Source organism: Prunus persica, chromosome G3 (assembly GCF_000346465.2).
Source record: "Prunus persica cultivar Lovell chromosome G3, Prunus_persica_NCBIv2, whole genome shotgun sequence".
Taxonomy (NCBI): domain Eukaryota; kingdom Viridiplantae; phylum Streptophyta; class Magnoliopsida; order Rosales; family Rosaceae; genus Prunus; species Prunus persica.
Window position 1 is genome coordinate 16,614,698 of NC_034011.1, and position 17,034 is coordinate 16,631,731.

A 17,034-nucleotide genomic window follows, 5' to 3' on the forward strand; every position below is an offset into this window, starting at 1 on the left:
CTCGGAGTGGGTTTGCGAAGGTACTCCCTCGTGTACAAATTTTCCACTGCATCACAGAATCTCACCAAGCACTCTAAGATAGTAGATTTTCCCATCCTTGCAATCTCATCCACCTGCTCTGCAGATGCCCCATAAGCAAGCATCCGCAAAGCAGCTGTAAGTTTTTGCTCCAGGATAAGACCCAAAACTCCAACAGCATCATGCTTTTGAATGAAGTATGTGTCGTAATTACAAATATCATGCATGATTTTTTGGAACAAATGTGGCTGCATTCTATATCTCTCTCGAAACTTATGAGCAGGATATAACGAATTTGGGATAAAGTAATCCTCCAAGAGATTCTTACCCCGAGACTCTCTGCGTCTGTCCACATTCGGGGCACGACGACGATGGTGTTTGCTTGCTTGATTCATCATACACACCGCCGCTACTTCAAGCATTTCTTCCTCTTCTTCATCGGCGTCCCGATCTTCTTCCTCACGTCTACGCCGGATTTCTTCCCATTCTTTTTGTTGCCTCTCCAACACCCTCCTGAAGTTTGACATTGAGAGTATAATGGGAAATTGTAAAATCTGAGAAATGAAGGAATATATCAGAGATGGTGTGAGAGGAGTGGTGTTGATGGTGTAGTTATATAGAGGGATTCAGAAGATAGAGATGACACGTGGCACAATGTTAGAGGGTGAAAATCTTATCTGAAATCTGAGATCACTATTTGTAAAAAAATATCTGAAAATCTTATCAGACATGGGACACGTGGCACAATTTTAGAGGGTGAAAATCTTATCTGAAATATGACATTATAATTTTTTAAAATTATCTGAAAATCTTATCTGACATGGGACACGCGGCACAATTTTAGAGGGTGAAAATTTTATCGGAAATCTGAGATTATAATTTTTATTAATGAATATCCGAAAATTTTATCTGGAATAAGACACGTGGCAACCGAGATTCACATCCGAAAATCTTATCCGAAAATTTAATTACAAAAGATTATCAAAATTAATGATTTAAAGTATTAAAAAAATAGGAAATAAAGTACAATGAATAGTAATTGCCCTAGACTTGCCCTAGACTTTGCCCTTGTGGGTGGAACCGCAAATGGCAAGGCTGACACTATTCATGTGAATAGTGTCAGCCCTTGCTTGCCCTTGCCTTAGACTTTGCCCTAAGGGGTGGAGTTGCTCTTAAAGAGACACATGAAGGCTGTTCGTGTTAGATAGCATGACTGAGTGACTAAACAATCTAGTTAAAACATGACATGTAATATATCGTGTACGTTGTGTAAGGAAATTCCGGCCAAAGTAATGTGTCAACTGAATGGCTGAATCTCGGAGAACTAAGACTTTCAAACCATCAGTGGTTGCAGATGAGCGGTGGATGTACAAGAGGAAGTGAGACAGAGCGACTCGCGTGCTCCTCTTACTAAAAATCGTCGGTCCCTTCATCAGATGAGCCAGCGGTCAAAAGGGCCAAATCCACAACAAAGATGAAGCCGGTGGCGATTCCTTCTTGTTGCCAGCAAGTGGACATACAAAATGTTAGGGTCATTCTTGGATCAGAATAATGGAAGGTCGGGATAGAGGCGCCCACAGAGAAAGAAAGTATGGTGGGAGTAAAAGGATACCCCAATTTGAAGGGCTAGACTACTTTTCTATCATGTACATTGTTGCCTTTAAATGGTTGCTTCCCAAGTTAGAGAAAGATGTAGATGTTACATTTGATCAGTTTTATCTCTAGAAAAATACTTGGCTTCGTACACAGAGAGTCATTGCATCTTACAAAAGTTCGACATGTGTGCTGAAACTTGTATTTTTGTATGCATCAACCTTTGATTTACAAGTAAAGATGAAAGGCTCCTTATCTTTGCCATTTGCTAAAAATAAAATCACCATAACTGAGAAGAATTACATACATTTCCAATGAAATTTAGGGACAAATACAGGAAAGAATTTCAGTAGATAACATATTATGTTACATGTATTTCCAATAAAATTAATCAAAAGAATTAAATTACCGATAATGACACAATATTACTCGATGAATTTGCTCAAAATTGAAAACTAATGTAAATGATCGTTTTCATAAGCAGCACTTAATATCTTCAGCTTTTGACCACGTACACCATTCCAGAAGGCAGCTGCACTCATTACCTTCTTACCTGGAAGCTGAATCTCCAACACCTAGATAAATTGTCAATGCACGAAAATTATCAGGTCACAATGCAGAGCACATTTTGCTTGAGAAGTGATAAAAAAAAGCTCATCATTGTATATATGCCTTTTCCAATAAGTATTTTAGATTCAAGACGAAGACAAATGCAGAAGATGTATTTTTGGATCAATAATGTTAGGCTCACCGAAATGAAAGAGGTGTTCACGTATCACTGAAAAAAAAAAAAAAAAAACAAAGAGGTTCGAAGTGGGCCCAGATTTGTAAACAAAATTTGGTAAATATAGTGAGGTTAGCAGTACTCTTTTCAGTTTGATTATAGATCCCATAATTCAATGGTAGAAGATTAAAAAAAAAAAGAAAAAGAAAAACACTTGAAGACGGTGTTGGAATATAAAACCTTGGACAACAAATATATAGCTCAAAGAGAAATCAGTTCAGCAAATAAAAATGCAAGAGCACATCGTCTGCATTTTGACCTCTAAGCTAGCAGAAATACTAGACGATAACAAACATTGACAGAACGCACCTCAAGGGCTGTGCCCCCTCCACATGGAAATACTAGTGCAGGCTTTATAAAAGTGATCTCATCTGCTTGATTGACCTGAATATTGCTACGGCTGCAAACTTTCGTGGTGATAATTTTAAGCTCCGTGATTTTGTCTTGACCACTTTTGTTGTCAACAATTACAACTTTAGCTCGAGTTCCAGGCCACCCTGCAAAGGCACGAACCTAAAGAGGTTGCATGTCATGACTCTGTAGTCCAATTTAAGGAAAAGAAGAGAGCATACCTTATTATGTAGGACTGGAGCTTCCTCATCAAAAGATAGCCACGACTCCTCAGAAGCAATCTATGTAAAACAAAAAATGAACTTAAACTTAAAATAACCTGTGAGCATAGAAAGCATATTGGGCCCCAGTCTGCTGCAGCAGAATAATTGGTCAAATATTGATTATCCAGAAACATACTAGTCATTTCAACTGCATGGTGTACCTTGGGAGCTAAGGTAGCTTTGGAGTCATCCTGGGGCTGTGCTTTCACTTTAGCCGATCCATCAAATATAGAAGGAAGCTCACGAATCAATAGTTTAGATCCTGCATAATAAAAGAGTAGGTTACGTCATTGAAATGTAGCTGAACCAAAAGATGCACAAAATTGGTAATATTGACTTTACTGGCATAGAGACTAAAACCATGTAGCACAAAAGTGACTTGCTCATTGAATATCCTCAGCAAAATGATACATGAGAAACAATAAATGCCAAAGACTAACACCACAACTTAAGTCATGGCTGTCTTTTGATCAGGACAGTTGCACAGGACAATGGCTGGATGTCTTGCAAGGCAAAGGAGGTATCCATAAATTAAGTCTATTTCATTTTAGTAAGACACCTTTTGTATGGACACTTGAAAACTTCATTGGAACTTAATAATGAAAAAGAATAAACGAATGGAAATCTTCTTAGAAAGAGGACGGTCACAATAATTCAATTGGGGCCCCAAAATTTGAAACAAATATTGGGGCTCAAATTAGAACCATACGGGAACCTAGAAACAAATAATAAACCAACTTGAAACCAGAGAACAGACACTAGGATTATGCACCAAAAGAAAGACCCAGAAGAAACTTTATTTAGAAAGTTCTCTAATAGATGATACCATTTGCACAATAGAATAATTGTAATCTGCCACTGATTACAAAAGCACTAACCCACTAGACTCAATATTAAACTATAGTAGAAATACGTTATAAACTAAAAGACAAGTTTCTTATGAAAAACAAAGCACACCTTCATAAAATAGCAAATCAAGTAGCTCCGGTGCCTGCATGCAAACCAGAATAAATATTATTAAGAAAATGTTTCTGAACTGGCAGCAACCCTAAAATTATATTGAAAACCATGAACAATTGAAAAGGTTCAGATCCAAGACAGAGTGCATTTCAGAGTAGCAGTACTGCCACTCACAAAAGCCAAGCAGGACTATAAAGGAACAAACCCCTCCCAACCCTCCACACCCAAAGGAACGGAGCCCTACCAATCCCCCACACCCAAAGGCAAAATAAAAAAAAATATATATATATATATATATATCAAAAGCATCGTGCTGAAGCCAACAAGTGATGCTGAAATGCATAATATAATAAGGTGAAGAAAATCATGAAGAATTCCCCCCATTCTTACCAAGAAGAGGCTCCAATTGGAAAGCAAGGGAATTGGAGTTATAATTTTATATAATGAAATAAGTCAAGAAATCAGCCACTGCTGCTTCCCCAATGTCGGAAGAAGTTAGTAAGCTGCAGGGGGACTTCTCCTATGTGAATCCTCAAGAGCTACCCAATTAACTTCCTCTAGTGCATTATATCAGAGCATGTCATCAACTTTGTACAAGACCACAACTTCCAAAGGTTAAAGAAGATTGTATAAATCCAAGTGAAACATGCGGAGTTTAATGGTCTAGTAGATGAGCTGCTGATCAAGGATTGATTTATACCAATTTTAGTCCATGTGCTCTTCGCTCCTTGATGATACCGAAATACATGGTACATGGCATCTGGCGTATGTTTATAAGCAGTTACACCATAAATAACACCAATACAATTATGCTGGACATGACGCCTGCATATTCATATGTGGCCAGGGAATAGGTCAAAAGGTTACAACACCTTTGAGATAGTGTATTACTCCCTCGGAAGCCCATTGACTTAGTTCCTTTACCAAAGGAGGCATGACCAAATGTTCAAAAGCTCATCTTCCATCTCCCCACAACTGAATAAGAAAATTCAGGTGTGGGTGATCAGATTATCTCAACTGGAGGAGAGGGTCACCAAAAGTATCTTGTCAAACGGAAAGGTGGACCCCTTTCAGATAGCACTTCAATCATAGATGATAAAAATCATCAATTGAATCATGACATAAATGAAAGATTTCATGCCCTTTAGTGCTTCTGTTACCTAGGGTTTTTCTTAGGTTTTGCTTCTACAAATTGCATCTTTGTAGTTCCTAATAATTGTTGGTGCCATGTATGTATCATTTTATAGTTGGGATTCATGAATTACATTTAGTAGCCAGCCTAGTAGAACTCTATATAATGCTCATGAACCTTTATTTTGAGATGAATATACTTACAGAAATTTCCCGCAAGCATATGCTTCTCTCTAGGATTCGGTGATGCTGTCTAAGCGTAGTTAGATGTTCATTTTAGCCCCTATATAAATTTTCCTTCTCCATAAACCAAATTTCCTAAATTCTCACTGTTACGATTGCAGCTATGTGTGTACGCGAGTGTGCATGTCTGCACATTGCATTCATGAAGATCAACCTTTTCTCTCCTTTTTGGCTGGGAAGTGCAACTAACTTGTAGGCACCAAAATATATCACAACATGATGTACACAGAAACCATGTATCATGGATCTTGCACCTTAAGGCATGTCAGCTACTACTTGATCCAGACAAATCAATAGACTCGGACACCTAAATAACACACGTCAGATGAACCCAAAAACATAACATCAAACAGACGAAGATTAATCTTTTCTCTCCTTCTTTTTGACTAGGAATTGCAATTAACTTGTACGCACTAAGATATATCATAGCATGTATAGAGAAACCATCGTGTGTAAGCAAATCTTGCCCCTCAAGGGCTGTCAGTTACCAACTTACTACTTGATCCAGAAAAATCATTACCAAATCAGACCAACAAATAACACAGATTAGATTGATCCTAAAAATTTAGAATCATTCATACCTTAATTTGATCTTCAATTTCCATTCTTTCACAGGCAATGACAGGTCCAGCATCCAGTGCACGGACAGTGAATGCTAAGGATACTCCTGTTTCTTTAACACCGTCCTGATTCAGAAATTCAAACATGCAGACATACTTCTTATTCTGAAATTTACAATGTGACTATAAAATAAAATGCAAATATTTTTAACATACAAGATAAGGAACATCGAAACAAAGAAACCTGCAAGGCTCTTTGAACGGGTGCAGCACCACGATATAATGGCAGAAGACTTGGGTGTATATTGACCGTGCCTGAGACAATTGTCACTTTGGATTGAGAAATAATGCTAGCACCAGATCAAGTTTCAAGATAGCAAATATCTCTCAACTTTACTGTCAAGTCATTTATGTTCACTCAAGATATGCAACTAGTCAGTTCACATTTTAAATCAAAGATGTCATATTAAAGGAAAATATCAATATGGTAGACTAAAATGAACATCTAATTAGGCTTAGTCACTAAATGAATACACTGCAGAAATCAACTACATTAATTTCTGCACCGAAATAAACCCAGTTTGATTACGAAAATGCCATTGGACAAAATAACTTATACTTTTTGTCAACTACTAAAAATATTTCAAAGGCCAAAAGAAAATTTGATTATAATTAGGCTACCACAATACCTTTCAAAGAAAGTTTTTTTCCACTGTTTATTACTGCTATATTTAAAATGAAAAACTTACTATCCAAAATATTCTATAACTATTACAAGAATGTTTTTTCTACAAACTAATTTTATATATTTATAATTACTTTTTGAAAGTATTTTTCTACAAACATAGAAATAGAAATTCCTGGCGCTATTGAAACAGGACTATGAAATGCATGATGCAATTGTTTCCCGTTGCTAACATGTATTTGGTTATGGACTAATAATGATGTTTTTGGTATTATTAAAATGACAGGTCCAACTGCTGTATCATAAGAACATGTGTTCTTTCCTGGTCAGTTCATCCCATTCCCAAGTCTGAAAACCCCGAAATGGGTGTCCTGATTTTATGTGGGATCGATGGACCCCACATTTCTCCTGATTCTTTTACTCTAAATAAATGTTGGAATGAGGAGGAATGTAAATGGTTCCCATTCCAGGTAAGCATGCCCAGATGATAACCATAATTTCAAAAGTCAAACGCAGAATTCAAATATAAATTGGTTACACACAAATATATTAGTTTAACAAATAAGCACGGCCCATTTATGTTAATGGAAATTAATATGTAGCAGAGACCAAAACTTTCAGGAAAGTTGATTCAACTAACCCGATGTTGGGATATTTAGAAACTTGCTAGGTAAAATATTCCCATATGCAGCAGTAATGCAAAGTTCTGGCTGCAAATCTCTTAAGTTGGATAAGAACACATCCTGCACAAACAGCAAATAAAAATGAACCCTTTTCATCTAAATTCTATGAAAGAAACTTTTAGAAACAATGGGAATGCATGGAAACCTTTTTTAATTGTTCCAGAGCAAAAAGAAGCAGTATTAGGTTATTGATGGTAACAATTGTGAAGCTATGATCTTCAGCATTAGAATTGCAAAAGTTGCAGCTCCACATCAGGAATACCACCCCAATATAGAAATTCCTACAGTTAAGTCAAGGGTTTTCCTAACTACATCACTAGTGACTACATTGATTACTCGGAAAGAATAAGTAGGGAAATCATTTCCTACCAAATTATGATAGAAAACTACCTCTCCAGCCCGTTCAGGAGTAAAAATAAGGTTGGAAGGGAAGCCTCTGTCAAGAGCATGCTGTGCTAAAGGAGAAGGCATCAACTTTTTCCCCCTAGACTTTCTGGATGGCGGCTGAGTAACAATTGCTGCAACCTACATCACAACAAATTCATCATTCATACTGCAAGCAATTACCCAGTGTTTCTGCACAATCTAAATAGTATCATCTTTTTTACTGGGCAAGATGAGTCCCTACTGAGATTTTTTATTTTTTATTTTTTATTTGTGTGTATCAAAGATCATTCCTTCAAGGATTGCAATATTAGTAAACCTATACACAATATGCCAAAATTTTAACAAGTTTTGACATAAAACTGAACCAATCGATCCCGTAGCTATGCCTTATGACCTAGCAACACAATGAAACGGGATAACTGCAACACAGCCAAATGATTAAAACTTACTCCATTTACGATTTTTAAACATCCAATATGACGGCTCCTTCCGCATAATGTACTAAAAGGGCAAGTCACATCTTCTAAATTGTATACAAACCGATAAGACAAACACTAAAATCATCAAAATGAGAAATACTAGTGGCATCCTAAGATGAAGCCACCATAAGTGCATCCCAAGCCAATTTTTTCATGCCAACCAAGCTGCAATTTATTAGAAACCTCAGTTAAAATCAGTTTACAAGGACAACAAATCTTAGTCCCTTAAAGACCAAACATGAGAGTTAGATGATATGCGGTTACTTATAACATAACAAAAAATAAAAAGTCGAAAGATTTTACTCAAGAAATAGAAAGAAAACCCATTTTAAGCTGAGAATAAAGGGGGCATATAGCTCGACCCAAAGGAAAATTTGTTTCAAATACCTCAAACAAAGAGTCCGGAGCAGTGGATGCGTTGAGAAGGGCATCAAGAACAGTTGCAGATACCTTCAGAAAAGTAAGCATTTTATGTCATCATGAGGACAAATGTACACATATGTATTTATGTAGAGAGAGAGAGAGAGAGAGAGAGAGAGAGAGAGAAGAGACCTGAGGAGAGCCTAAGAAGACGAGGGGCTTCTTGTTGGAAGCGAAGCATAGAGTAGAAGAAGATGAAGTTGCGGCATTGAAGCACCAGAAGCGACGAAACACTAGTGACGAATTCATTCCAGTTCCTCAAATTATTTTCAGTTTTTTATCTTTGGCACCTAAAAACAGAAGAATGCGTTATCCGCTTCTTCTAATTTCAGTTTCACCAATCTGCCAATTTGCTCCCTCAACTTAAACTTCATACTTACTGTCAATTTGGCCCCGATATATATATTTTTTTTGAAAACTTGAGACTCGAACTATTTTAATTAGCCAATTTATACTTTTAAATTGGAACTGAAACTGATTTTAAAGGTTTTTATTTTTTATTTTTTGCTTAAAGCCTTTAAGTTAAGGTCAAAACTGTTCTTGACCAAAAAAAAAAAAGGTCAAAACTGTTCTTGTGTTTTACTTATTTGGCCCGATTTAGTAATTGTGTATTTAATTTGGCCAATTTATTAGTCGTGTTTCCTCAAGTTAGCCAATTTAGTTCATTACTATTAGAAAAAATATGTGTTAAATGTCAAAAAATTTCATGTGTTTTATGCATTTTACTAATTTAGTCTATGTTTTTGCAAATTGGTCAATTGAGTTCATGTATTTTATTAGGCTAACAAGAGAAAATAGAAGACTAAATTAGCCAAATGAGTAACTCATTTTGACATTTAGCTCTTGTTTTAACGGTCCTGATCTCTTGGACTACAGGGGTCCAAGAGATTTGTGGTCACTCACCGTTGGATGTAAATTTAATGGTTCACTCACTCTTGCACTCATTTTAAGAAACGTTTTTGAACCATTGGATTAATATCCAACGGTGAGTGACCACAATCTCTTGGACTCCTGTGGTCTAAGTGATCGGGACTACTTGTTTTAATTTACAAAAAATCATTAAAATGTAGGCGTGTTGCGTAAAATTAATTAGGGGGCCAAAATTTCCTCAACTTGTGTGCTTAATTAAGGGTAGAGGCCCGGTTCAACCCAGCTCGACCTGTTTAGAGTCGGCCCATTTAATAAACGGGTAATGTCAGGCTCGTCTATTTATGAAAATTATTAATTTCGGCCCGAGCTTATGGCCCTAGTCCAAATAAGATCGGGCCGTCCTTGTGTCGGATCACTAAACGGGCTGATATGTGCCCATGCCAAATTTGACTTATGTATTGCAATTTTATTTGTAATTTTTTTTACAACTTCATTTAAATATTTTTTTACAATTATGTATATATTAACAAGATTTATTATTTATTGGGCCAATAAGTCAACATTCCCTTCATCAACGAGGCCCAACATGTAGATACACTAAAACATCCATCCACGTGAGGAGCACGTGATAAGTTTTAAAGGAGAAATGAAAAATACATTCCGTAGATAGTAAATTACAACAATGTACAAAGTTCAGGTGGTTAATAGTAAAAATTAAAATTCGAGGTAGTTATCCTGTACATACCTAAAAATTCAATTGGCATTTACACGTATTATAACATGTGAATTCCTTGTGAATTTATGATTTACTGTTGCCTTGATATGTAAGAAAAGGCGGAGCAGAGCAAGCAAGACATATTTCTCCCACGCATTATTACTGCAGGTAATATGTTGTATGTCAGAAAAGACGGGGCAGATCAAGCAAATGCCAGGCAACTAGATAACTAGAGCTAGAAAGAGGAAGCCAAAGGCGAAAGGCTACTCGAGCAAGGCAAGCGCAAGCACCCCTCCCTAAGACCATCTCCAACCCAAGGGGTGGAAACTCAAATTTTGAGTTTTTAATCCAAAAATCTTTTCCAACCCATGTATTTTGAGAGGTGAAAATTTGAGAAATCTCAAATTTGGGGTGGAATTCTAGACCCATTATTGCCTGGACTGATAATTTTTAGGCCCAAAATCAGCTTCTTTTTTTTATTTTTTTATTTTTTTTTAATTTTAAATTTTGGCTGGAAGCCCATGCGATGACCAAATTGGTTGGGCCCGCTGACAAGTGCAAAAAAGCATATTCCCATTTCATTATTGATGGCCAACGGCTACTTTTTCAAATAATCTGATATGCTGTTTTTTTTTTTTTTGAATATATTCCAACAGCTATAAAATCAACGATTATGGTTCATTTTAGGCAATCTCAAAGGTAAAATTTCATATCCAACAGCTCAAATTTAAATCCAACGGTCAAAATAATATTTATAATTAATTTAAATCAGATCCAACCCCAAAACTTATTCCAAACTCTATAAATAGTCATTCATTCGAAAAATGGATGTTAGCTTTTGCTATGGGGATAGACTTTGTCGTCCACAAGCTTCTATGTTCTAGGTAAAGTATGGCTCATGTGCAACAACATCATTCAAGATGCGATAGAAAAGCTCTCTTCTCATGCGGAACCGCCTGTGAAAGTCCACTAGGGGATAAAGTGGTCCTCCATGAGACTCTTATGATGTTTTTCTCTCTTCCGATTATTGTATTCACGGCCTGCAACAAAACCACCATGTTTGGATTGTTGAGCATATTGCTCCAGCAGTATGGTGTTGAACAGCCATCGCAACCCTATGTTGATGAAGGTCATCATCATCATCAGAATCATCATTGAAGAAATTTTGTATAGCCTTCCCACATGAATTCATTGTAAGAAGGAGAATTGAAGGATATTGTGTGGTCAATTCAGTAGAATAACACTTCTTAAATAGACAAGAGAATGAGATGACCTACATGTTTGAAAATAATTGAATGAAGATAGGAAAAGATAGGGAAAGATAAGGGAATCCAATAAAGTGACATGAACAAAGATTAGCAATGGTTTAGAATGTGATTGAAACAAGACAAGATGGGAAATGGTTCATAAAATAATTGAATGAAGACAAGAAAAGATAGGGAAAGATAAGGGAATCTAATAAAGTGAGATGGAAAAAGTTGAGCAATGGTTCAGAACATGATTGAAACAAGACAATAGGGGATGAGAAATGGTTCAGAAAATAATTGAAGAACACAAGTGGAGGTGGGCAAAAGTTCAAAACATTATTGAATGAGGATAAAGGAATCCAATGAAGTAAAAGTAAAAGTAAAAGTAAAAATGGAAGAAAATTATGGCAATGGCTTCAATGAAGGGTTCGAATTATTCCTGGCATACGTATGGTGTTGTACTTGTTTTTATTTTTAAGTGAAATTCTATTATGTTTTGGAATTTTAATTTTTTTAGGTTAAAATGTTTAGAAAATTAAATCACGAGTATTGAAACAAAAATAATGTCAAGAAAAATTAACAAGAAAAAAAAAATTAGGGGTTAATCATTCTTAAACAATTTAATAAAATTGCTTACTCAAATTATGAGTCTGCAAGGTAGGATTTAAAAAAAAAAAATTTGAGTCCTGAAAATACATGTATAGTTGTATTTTGAAGAGTGGATATTTGAGTATAGCCCCAACATGGTTGGAGATGGTCTAACGCTCATGTTTCTCCCACACATTATTACTGCAAGTAAATATTACCGTAAAAACAAATTACATTCATTTCTTAAAAAGAGAGTTGAAATTTGACTGAATCTTACGTCTCCGCTAGTTATAAGAATATGACTAAATTTACGCATTTGGCATGACATTTCCATGGAGACTATCTTGTTGGATTAGCAAGACAACAGAACCCCAACACAGGAAATAGGGAAAGGAGTAAAAGATTGAAGGATTTGAAATGTTTCAATTGGAAGAAGGAAAAAAGAAGAAGAAAAGAAGTAAAAAAGGCAAGCAAAGCTTCTTCATTGTCATTTTTCCTTTGAGTGTGACTAATCTTTGTCTGTGCCTTTGAGTTGCAGCTTGCAGAAGGACCCCATAACAGTTGCACTTGACTAAACAACGAAGAAAAGGAAAGAAAAAAACGGAAACGAACAGAGAGCCCCACAAGTAACGACCAACATTGACCTGGCCCTTCTACCTTGACTTTGTGCTGATCCTTGGATTACAACTGCAAATCTTTAATGGAATTCTTGTTGTTGTTAGGTCATTTGTGCTAAAATATGAAAACCATGCGAGAATATTTGTTTGTGTGAATTTTCTGTGTATTCTTCTCCTTATAGGAGGTCATATTTATAATACAACGAAACCTGAATGGGCAAGTAAATAATAAATTCATAAATCTATTTACTGTAGGAAATCAGGAATTAAAGTAAATCAATTACAATTATAATAGGAATTCTTGGTGTGTAAGGAAAGTAAGTGAATATCTACAAGTCACGCCAACACTCCCCCTCACGTTGGTGCATAGATGTCGCCAATGCCCAACTGATCCAGTGAATTGTGGAATGCTTTACTGGAAATCGCTTTAGCCTCAAGCTTCTGTTTGATGAAGTGTCGATCCACCTCAACATGTTTAGTACGATCATGTTGAACTGGATTATGTGTAATGGCTATAGCAGCCTTGTTGTCACAAAAGAGATTCATTGTGGATGTAGGTTTATACCCAAGTTCAATAAGCAACTTTCTTAACCAAAGAAGTTCACAAATCCCTTTAGTCATACCTCTGAACTCAGCTTCTGCACTGGATAAAGCTACTGCATTTTGTTTCTTGCTCCTCCATGTCACCAAATTACCTCCCACGAATGTGAAGTAACCCGATGTGGATTTTCTATTTGTTACATTACCTGCCCAATCTACATATGAATAACCATCAATATTTAGATGACCATGCTTTGAGAACAGAAGTTCTTTTCCATGTGCAGACTTCAAATATCTAAGTATCCGAAGAACTGCATTCATGTGGTCTTCACTTGGAGAGTGCATAAATTCACTGACAATGCTCACCGCATAAGCAAGGTCTGGCCGAGTATGTGACAAATAGATCAATCTTCCCACTAACCTTCGATATCTTTCTTTGTTAGTTGAAACTTGATCCGGATATTCTCCAAGATGAAGATTCTGAACAATAGGAGTGTCCGCAGGTTTGCAATCTAGCATTCTTGTGTCTGTCAACAAGTCCAAGACATATTTCCGTTGAGAGAGAAATATGTCTTGTTGCGATCGAGCCATCTCAATTCCCAAGAAATACTTGAGTCCACCTAGATCCTTCATCTCAAACTAGTAGCCAAATAGTCTTGTAGCTGTGATATTTCTTGTTTATCATTCAAAGTAATAATCATATCATCAACATAGATTATTAATGTTGTTACCTTCCTTTTTCGATGTTTCAAGAATAGAGTATGATCTGAATTGCACTGTTTGAAACCATTGTTCTTTATTGCCATGGTGAACCGTCCAAACCATGCACGTGGTGACTGTTTCAATCCATATAATGCTTTTCGTAACTTGCAAACTGTTCTAGTCTGAGTAGTGTTATATCCAGGAGGAATGTCCATGTACACCTCCTCCGTGAGTTCGCTATGTAGAAAAGCATTTTTTACATCAAATTGGTGTAGTGGCCAATCCAAATTAGCTGCAAGGGACAATAAGACTCTGACGGTGTTTAACTTTGCAACTGGAGCAAAGGTTTCTTCATAGTCTATATCATAGGTCTGTACCCTTTTGCTACAAGTCTTGCCTCGTGGTATAGTGTCTAATGTCCAAGTCTGATTTTTCTCAAGAGTTTTCATCTCCTCTTTTATAGCTTAGACCCACTTAGGATCTTTCAATGCTTCAGAGACCTTCGTTGGAATATGGATAACAGACAACTGATTCACAAAAGCCTTGAGTGGTTCAGACAGCTTCTCAGTGGATACATAATTTGCAATTGGATACTTGGATGTCTTGCCAATATCAGGTGAATAACGGTTTGGTGGTTTCCCACGATTTTGCCTGAAAGGTAATTGATATCCAATAGTTTTATCCTCTAAATGCACAAGTCTAGTAGGAGTAGTTACCTCAACGATATTCTCAGGGGATTGGTTTGTTGGTACTATTGAGTTAAAGGGAGGATCTTCATCTTGTTGTTCTGTATTGTCGGTAGGTGTGAGACTCGGATCAAAAATATCTTTGCATGGATCAGGTGGGTCAGGCAATTGATCGCTATGAATGGGCGATTGATCGCTTTTCGGCAGAGAGTAATCTTGTGCTCTAGACTCGGGACGATCGATCATTTCTGTACATAGGAGAATTTCTTTGTTTTCCAAGTTGCTCCAATTCTGCTCTTCACTTCGTATCTCCCCCTAAAACGTAGAATTGGATGATGGGTCATGGAAGAACAGCTCAAATTCCAGAAAGGTCACATCCAAAGTGATATAGGTACATCGAGTAGAAGGGTGATAATAGCGGTAGCCTTTCTGATGAGTGGCATAACCCATAAAAACACAACGAAGTGCACAGGGATCAAGTTTGCTACGTTGATTTTTGTGAAGATGAACGAAAGCCACACATCCAAAGATTCGGGGTGTGAGTACCAAAACAGAGGGAAGAGGTCTAAGTTGCACAAGCACCTGTAAGGGAGTTTTAAAGATCAATACACCAGAAGGCATGCGGTTGATCAGGTGAACTGCGGTGACAATAGCATCATCCCAGTGATGGCCAGGAACATGAGCGCTAATCAGAAGTGCTCGGGCGGTTTCAAGTAGGGATGGCAAAAATCCCCGTAGGGGAGGGTCCTCGTCGGGTCCCCGACCCCAACGGGGGGAGATTTCGGGGCTAAATGGGTATCTGGTACGGGGATCCCTGAACATGAAAAATTCCCGACGGGTATGGGGAGGGGATGGTATCGGCGTCCCCATCCCCGAACCCGACCCGAAAATATATATGTTTATATTTAAATAAATAAATAAATATATAATTATAATATTTATGTTTAACCCTAAGTTAACTTCCCTCTCCTAATTCTTCCTAATTTTCTATGGAATTTCATATTGATGTGATTTTGAATAGTTGAGTTGAACTTTATAGTTAATTTGGATGTGTTGAATGATAATTTAATATGAAACTTCATGTTAAAATGTATGATAAATATTTTTTTATGCAAAAAAAGGGGAATTCGGGGTGGGTATGGGGGATAGTCCTCCAACGGGGACGGGGACGGGGATTCCCCGAAACCTAATAAATGGGGATGGGTTTGGGGACGGGGGCGGGGATGAAGAGCGGGGATGGGGATGGTATTGTCATACCCGGCCCTTACCCGACCCATTGCTATCCCTAGTTTCAAGAAGATGTCGATTCTTTCTTTCAGAAACACCATTTTGTTGCGGTGTCTAAGGACAAGTCGTCTCATGGATAATTCCATGTTGTTGAAAGTAAGTCTAAAAGTCATGATTGACAAATTCTCCACCATTGTCTAAGTGAAGAATCTGGATTTGAGCATTAAACTGAGTTTTCATCTGTTTGTGAAAGGACTGAAAATAGGAAAACACTTCTTTTTTATTCTTCAGCAAATAAAGTCATGTCATCCGTGTACAATCATCTATGAATGAGACAAACTATCAAACACCAAAAGGAGCAGTGATAGGTGAATGTCTCCAAACATCAAAGTGAATTAACATAAATGGAGTAGTACACTTGTTCGTACTCAACGGGTAGGGCACATGATGACTCTTGGCCAAAATACAAGTATCACATGTGAAGTCGGAGTCCTTGAAACCTGAGAATAAATTTGGTATAAAATGCTTCATATAACTAAAAAACGGATGTCCCAAGTGACGGTGCCACAACCAGATTTGCTTTTGTTTGCTATCAAAGGGATGCGTCACACTATTAGCCACGCTGGGACTGAAGTCATTGACATAATATAGCCCCCATTTCTTAGTACCACGACCAAGAATCTCCTTAGTGTGAATATTCTGAAGCAAACAAAAACTCGGGTAAATGAGTACACAACAATTCAATTGTTCAGTCAGCTGACTAACTGACAACAATTTAGTGGATAAAGATGGAACAAGTAAAGTATTAGACAGTGAGAGAGAGGATGAGAGTGCAACAGTGCCAGCCCCTGTCACAGGATAAGTAACTCCATTGGCATTTGCAATACAAGTTCGTCAAGGTTGTGTAGTATTCAGAAAACATTAGGATCAAATGTCATATGATCACTTGCACCGGAATCAATTATCCAGCTCTTAGAATCAATCTTATCGGAAGTATGGAATCCATAACCAGTACCATTACTGGTCGTATTGCGTTGTCCTCGATCTTTAAGAGTAGCCCACCAATCGGGGTAGCCATGCAATTTAAAACAAGTCTCACGAGTGTGCCCCGAATCACCACAATATGCGTAATCTAGTCCATGTGTCGAGGTCGTTAATCGAGAAGTCATAATTTGTGCATCGGAAGAGGCATGGGATATAGGTTTAGCAGGAATTCGGATCGGGATCTAATCCTGAGGCGGGGCCAAAGTAGGAGTCGAAGTCGGGATCGGGGTTTGAATCAGAG

The 17,034-nt window shown here is 37.2% G+C and overlaps 1 protein-coding gene across 1 annotated transcript; it reads right to left on the reverse strand.

Annotated features, from left to right (window-relative positions):
• LOC18783502 (methionyl-tRNA formyltransferase) lies at positions 1,883 to 9,204 on the reverse strand. Its single transcript, XM_020558879.1, has 11 exons — positions 8,690 to 9,204; positions 8,525 to 8,587; positions 7,662 to 7,796; positions 7,229 to 7,331; positions 6,148 to 6,218; positions 5,925 to 6,029; positions 3,967 to 4,000; positions 3,171 to 3,271; positions 2,968 to 3,027; positions 2,705 to 2,908; positions 1,883 to 2,186 (listed from the first exon to the last, which is right to left on the reverse strand). Exons 1-11 carry the CDS (start codon positions 8,804 to 8,806, stop codon positions 2,067 to 2,069), a joined length of 1,113 nt encoding a protein of 370 aa, XP_020414468.1. The 5' UTR covers positions 8,807 to 9,204; the 3' UTR covers positions 1,883 to 2,066.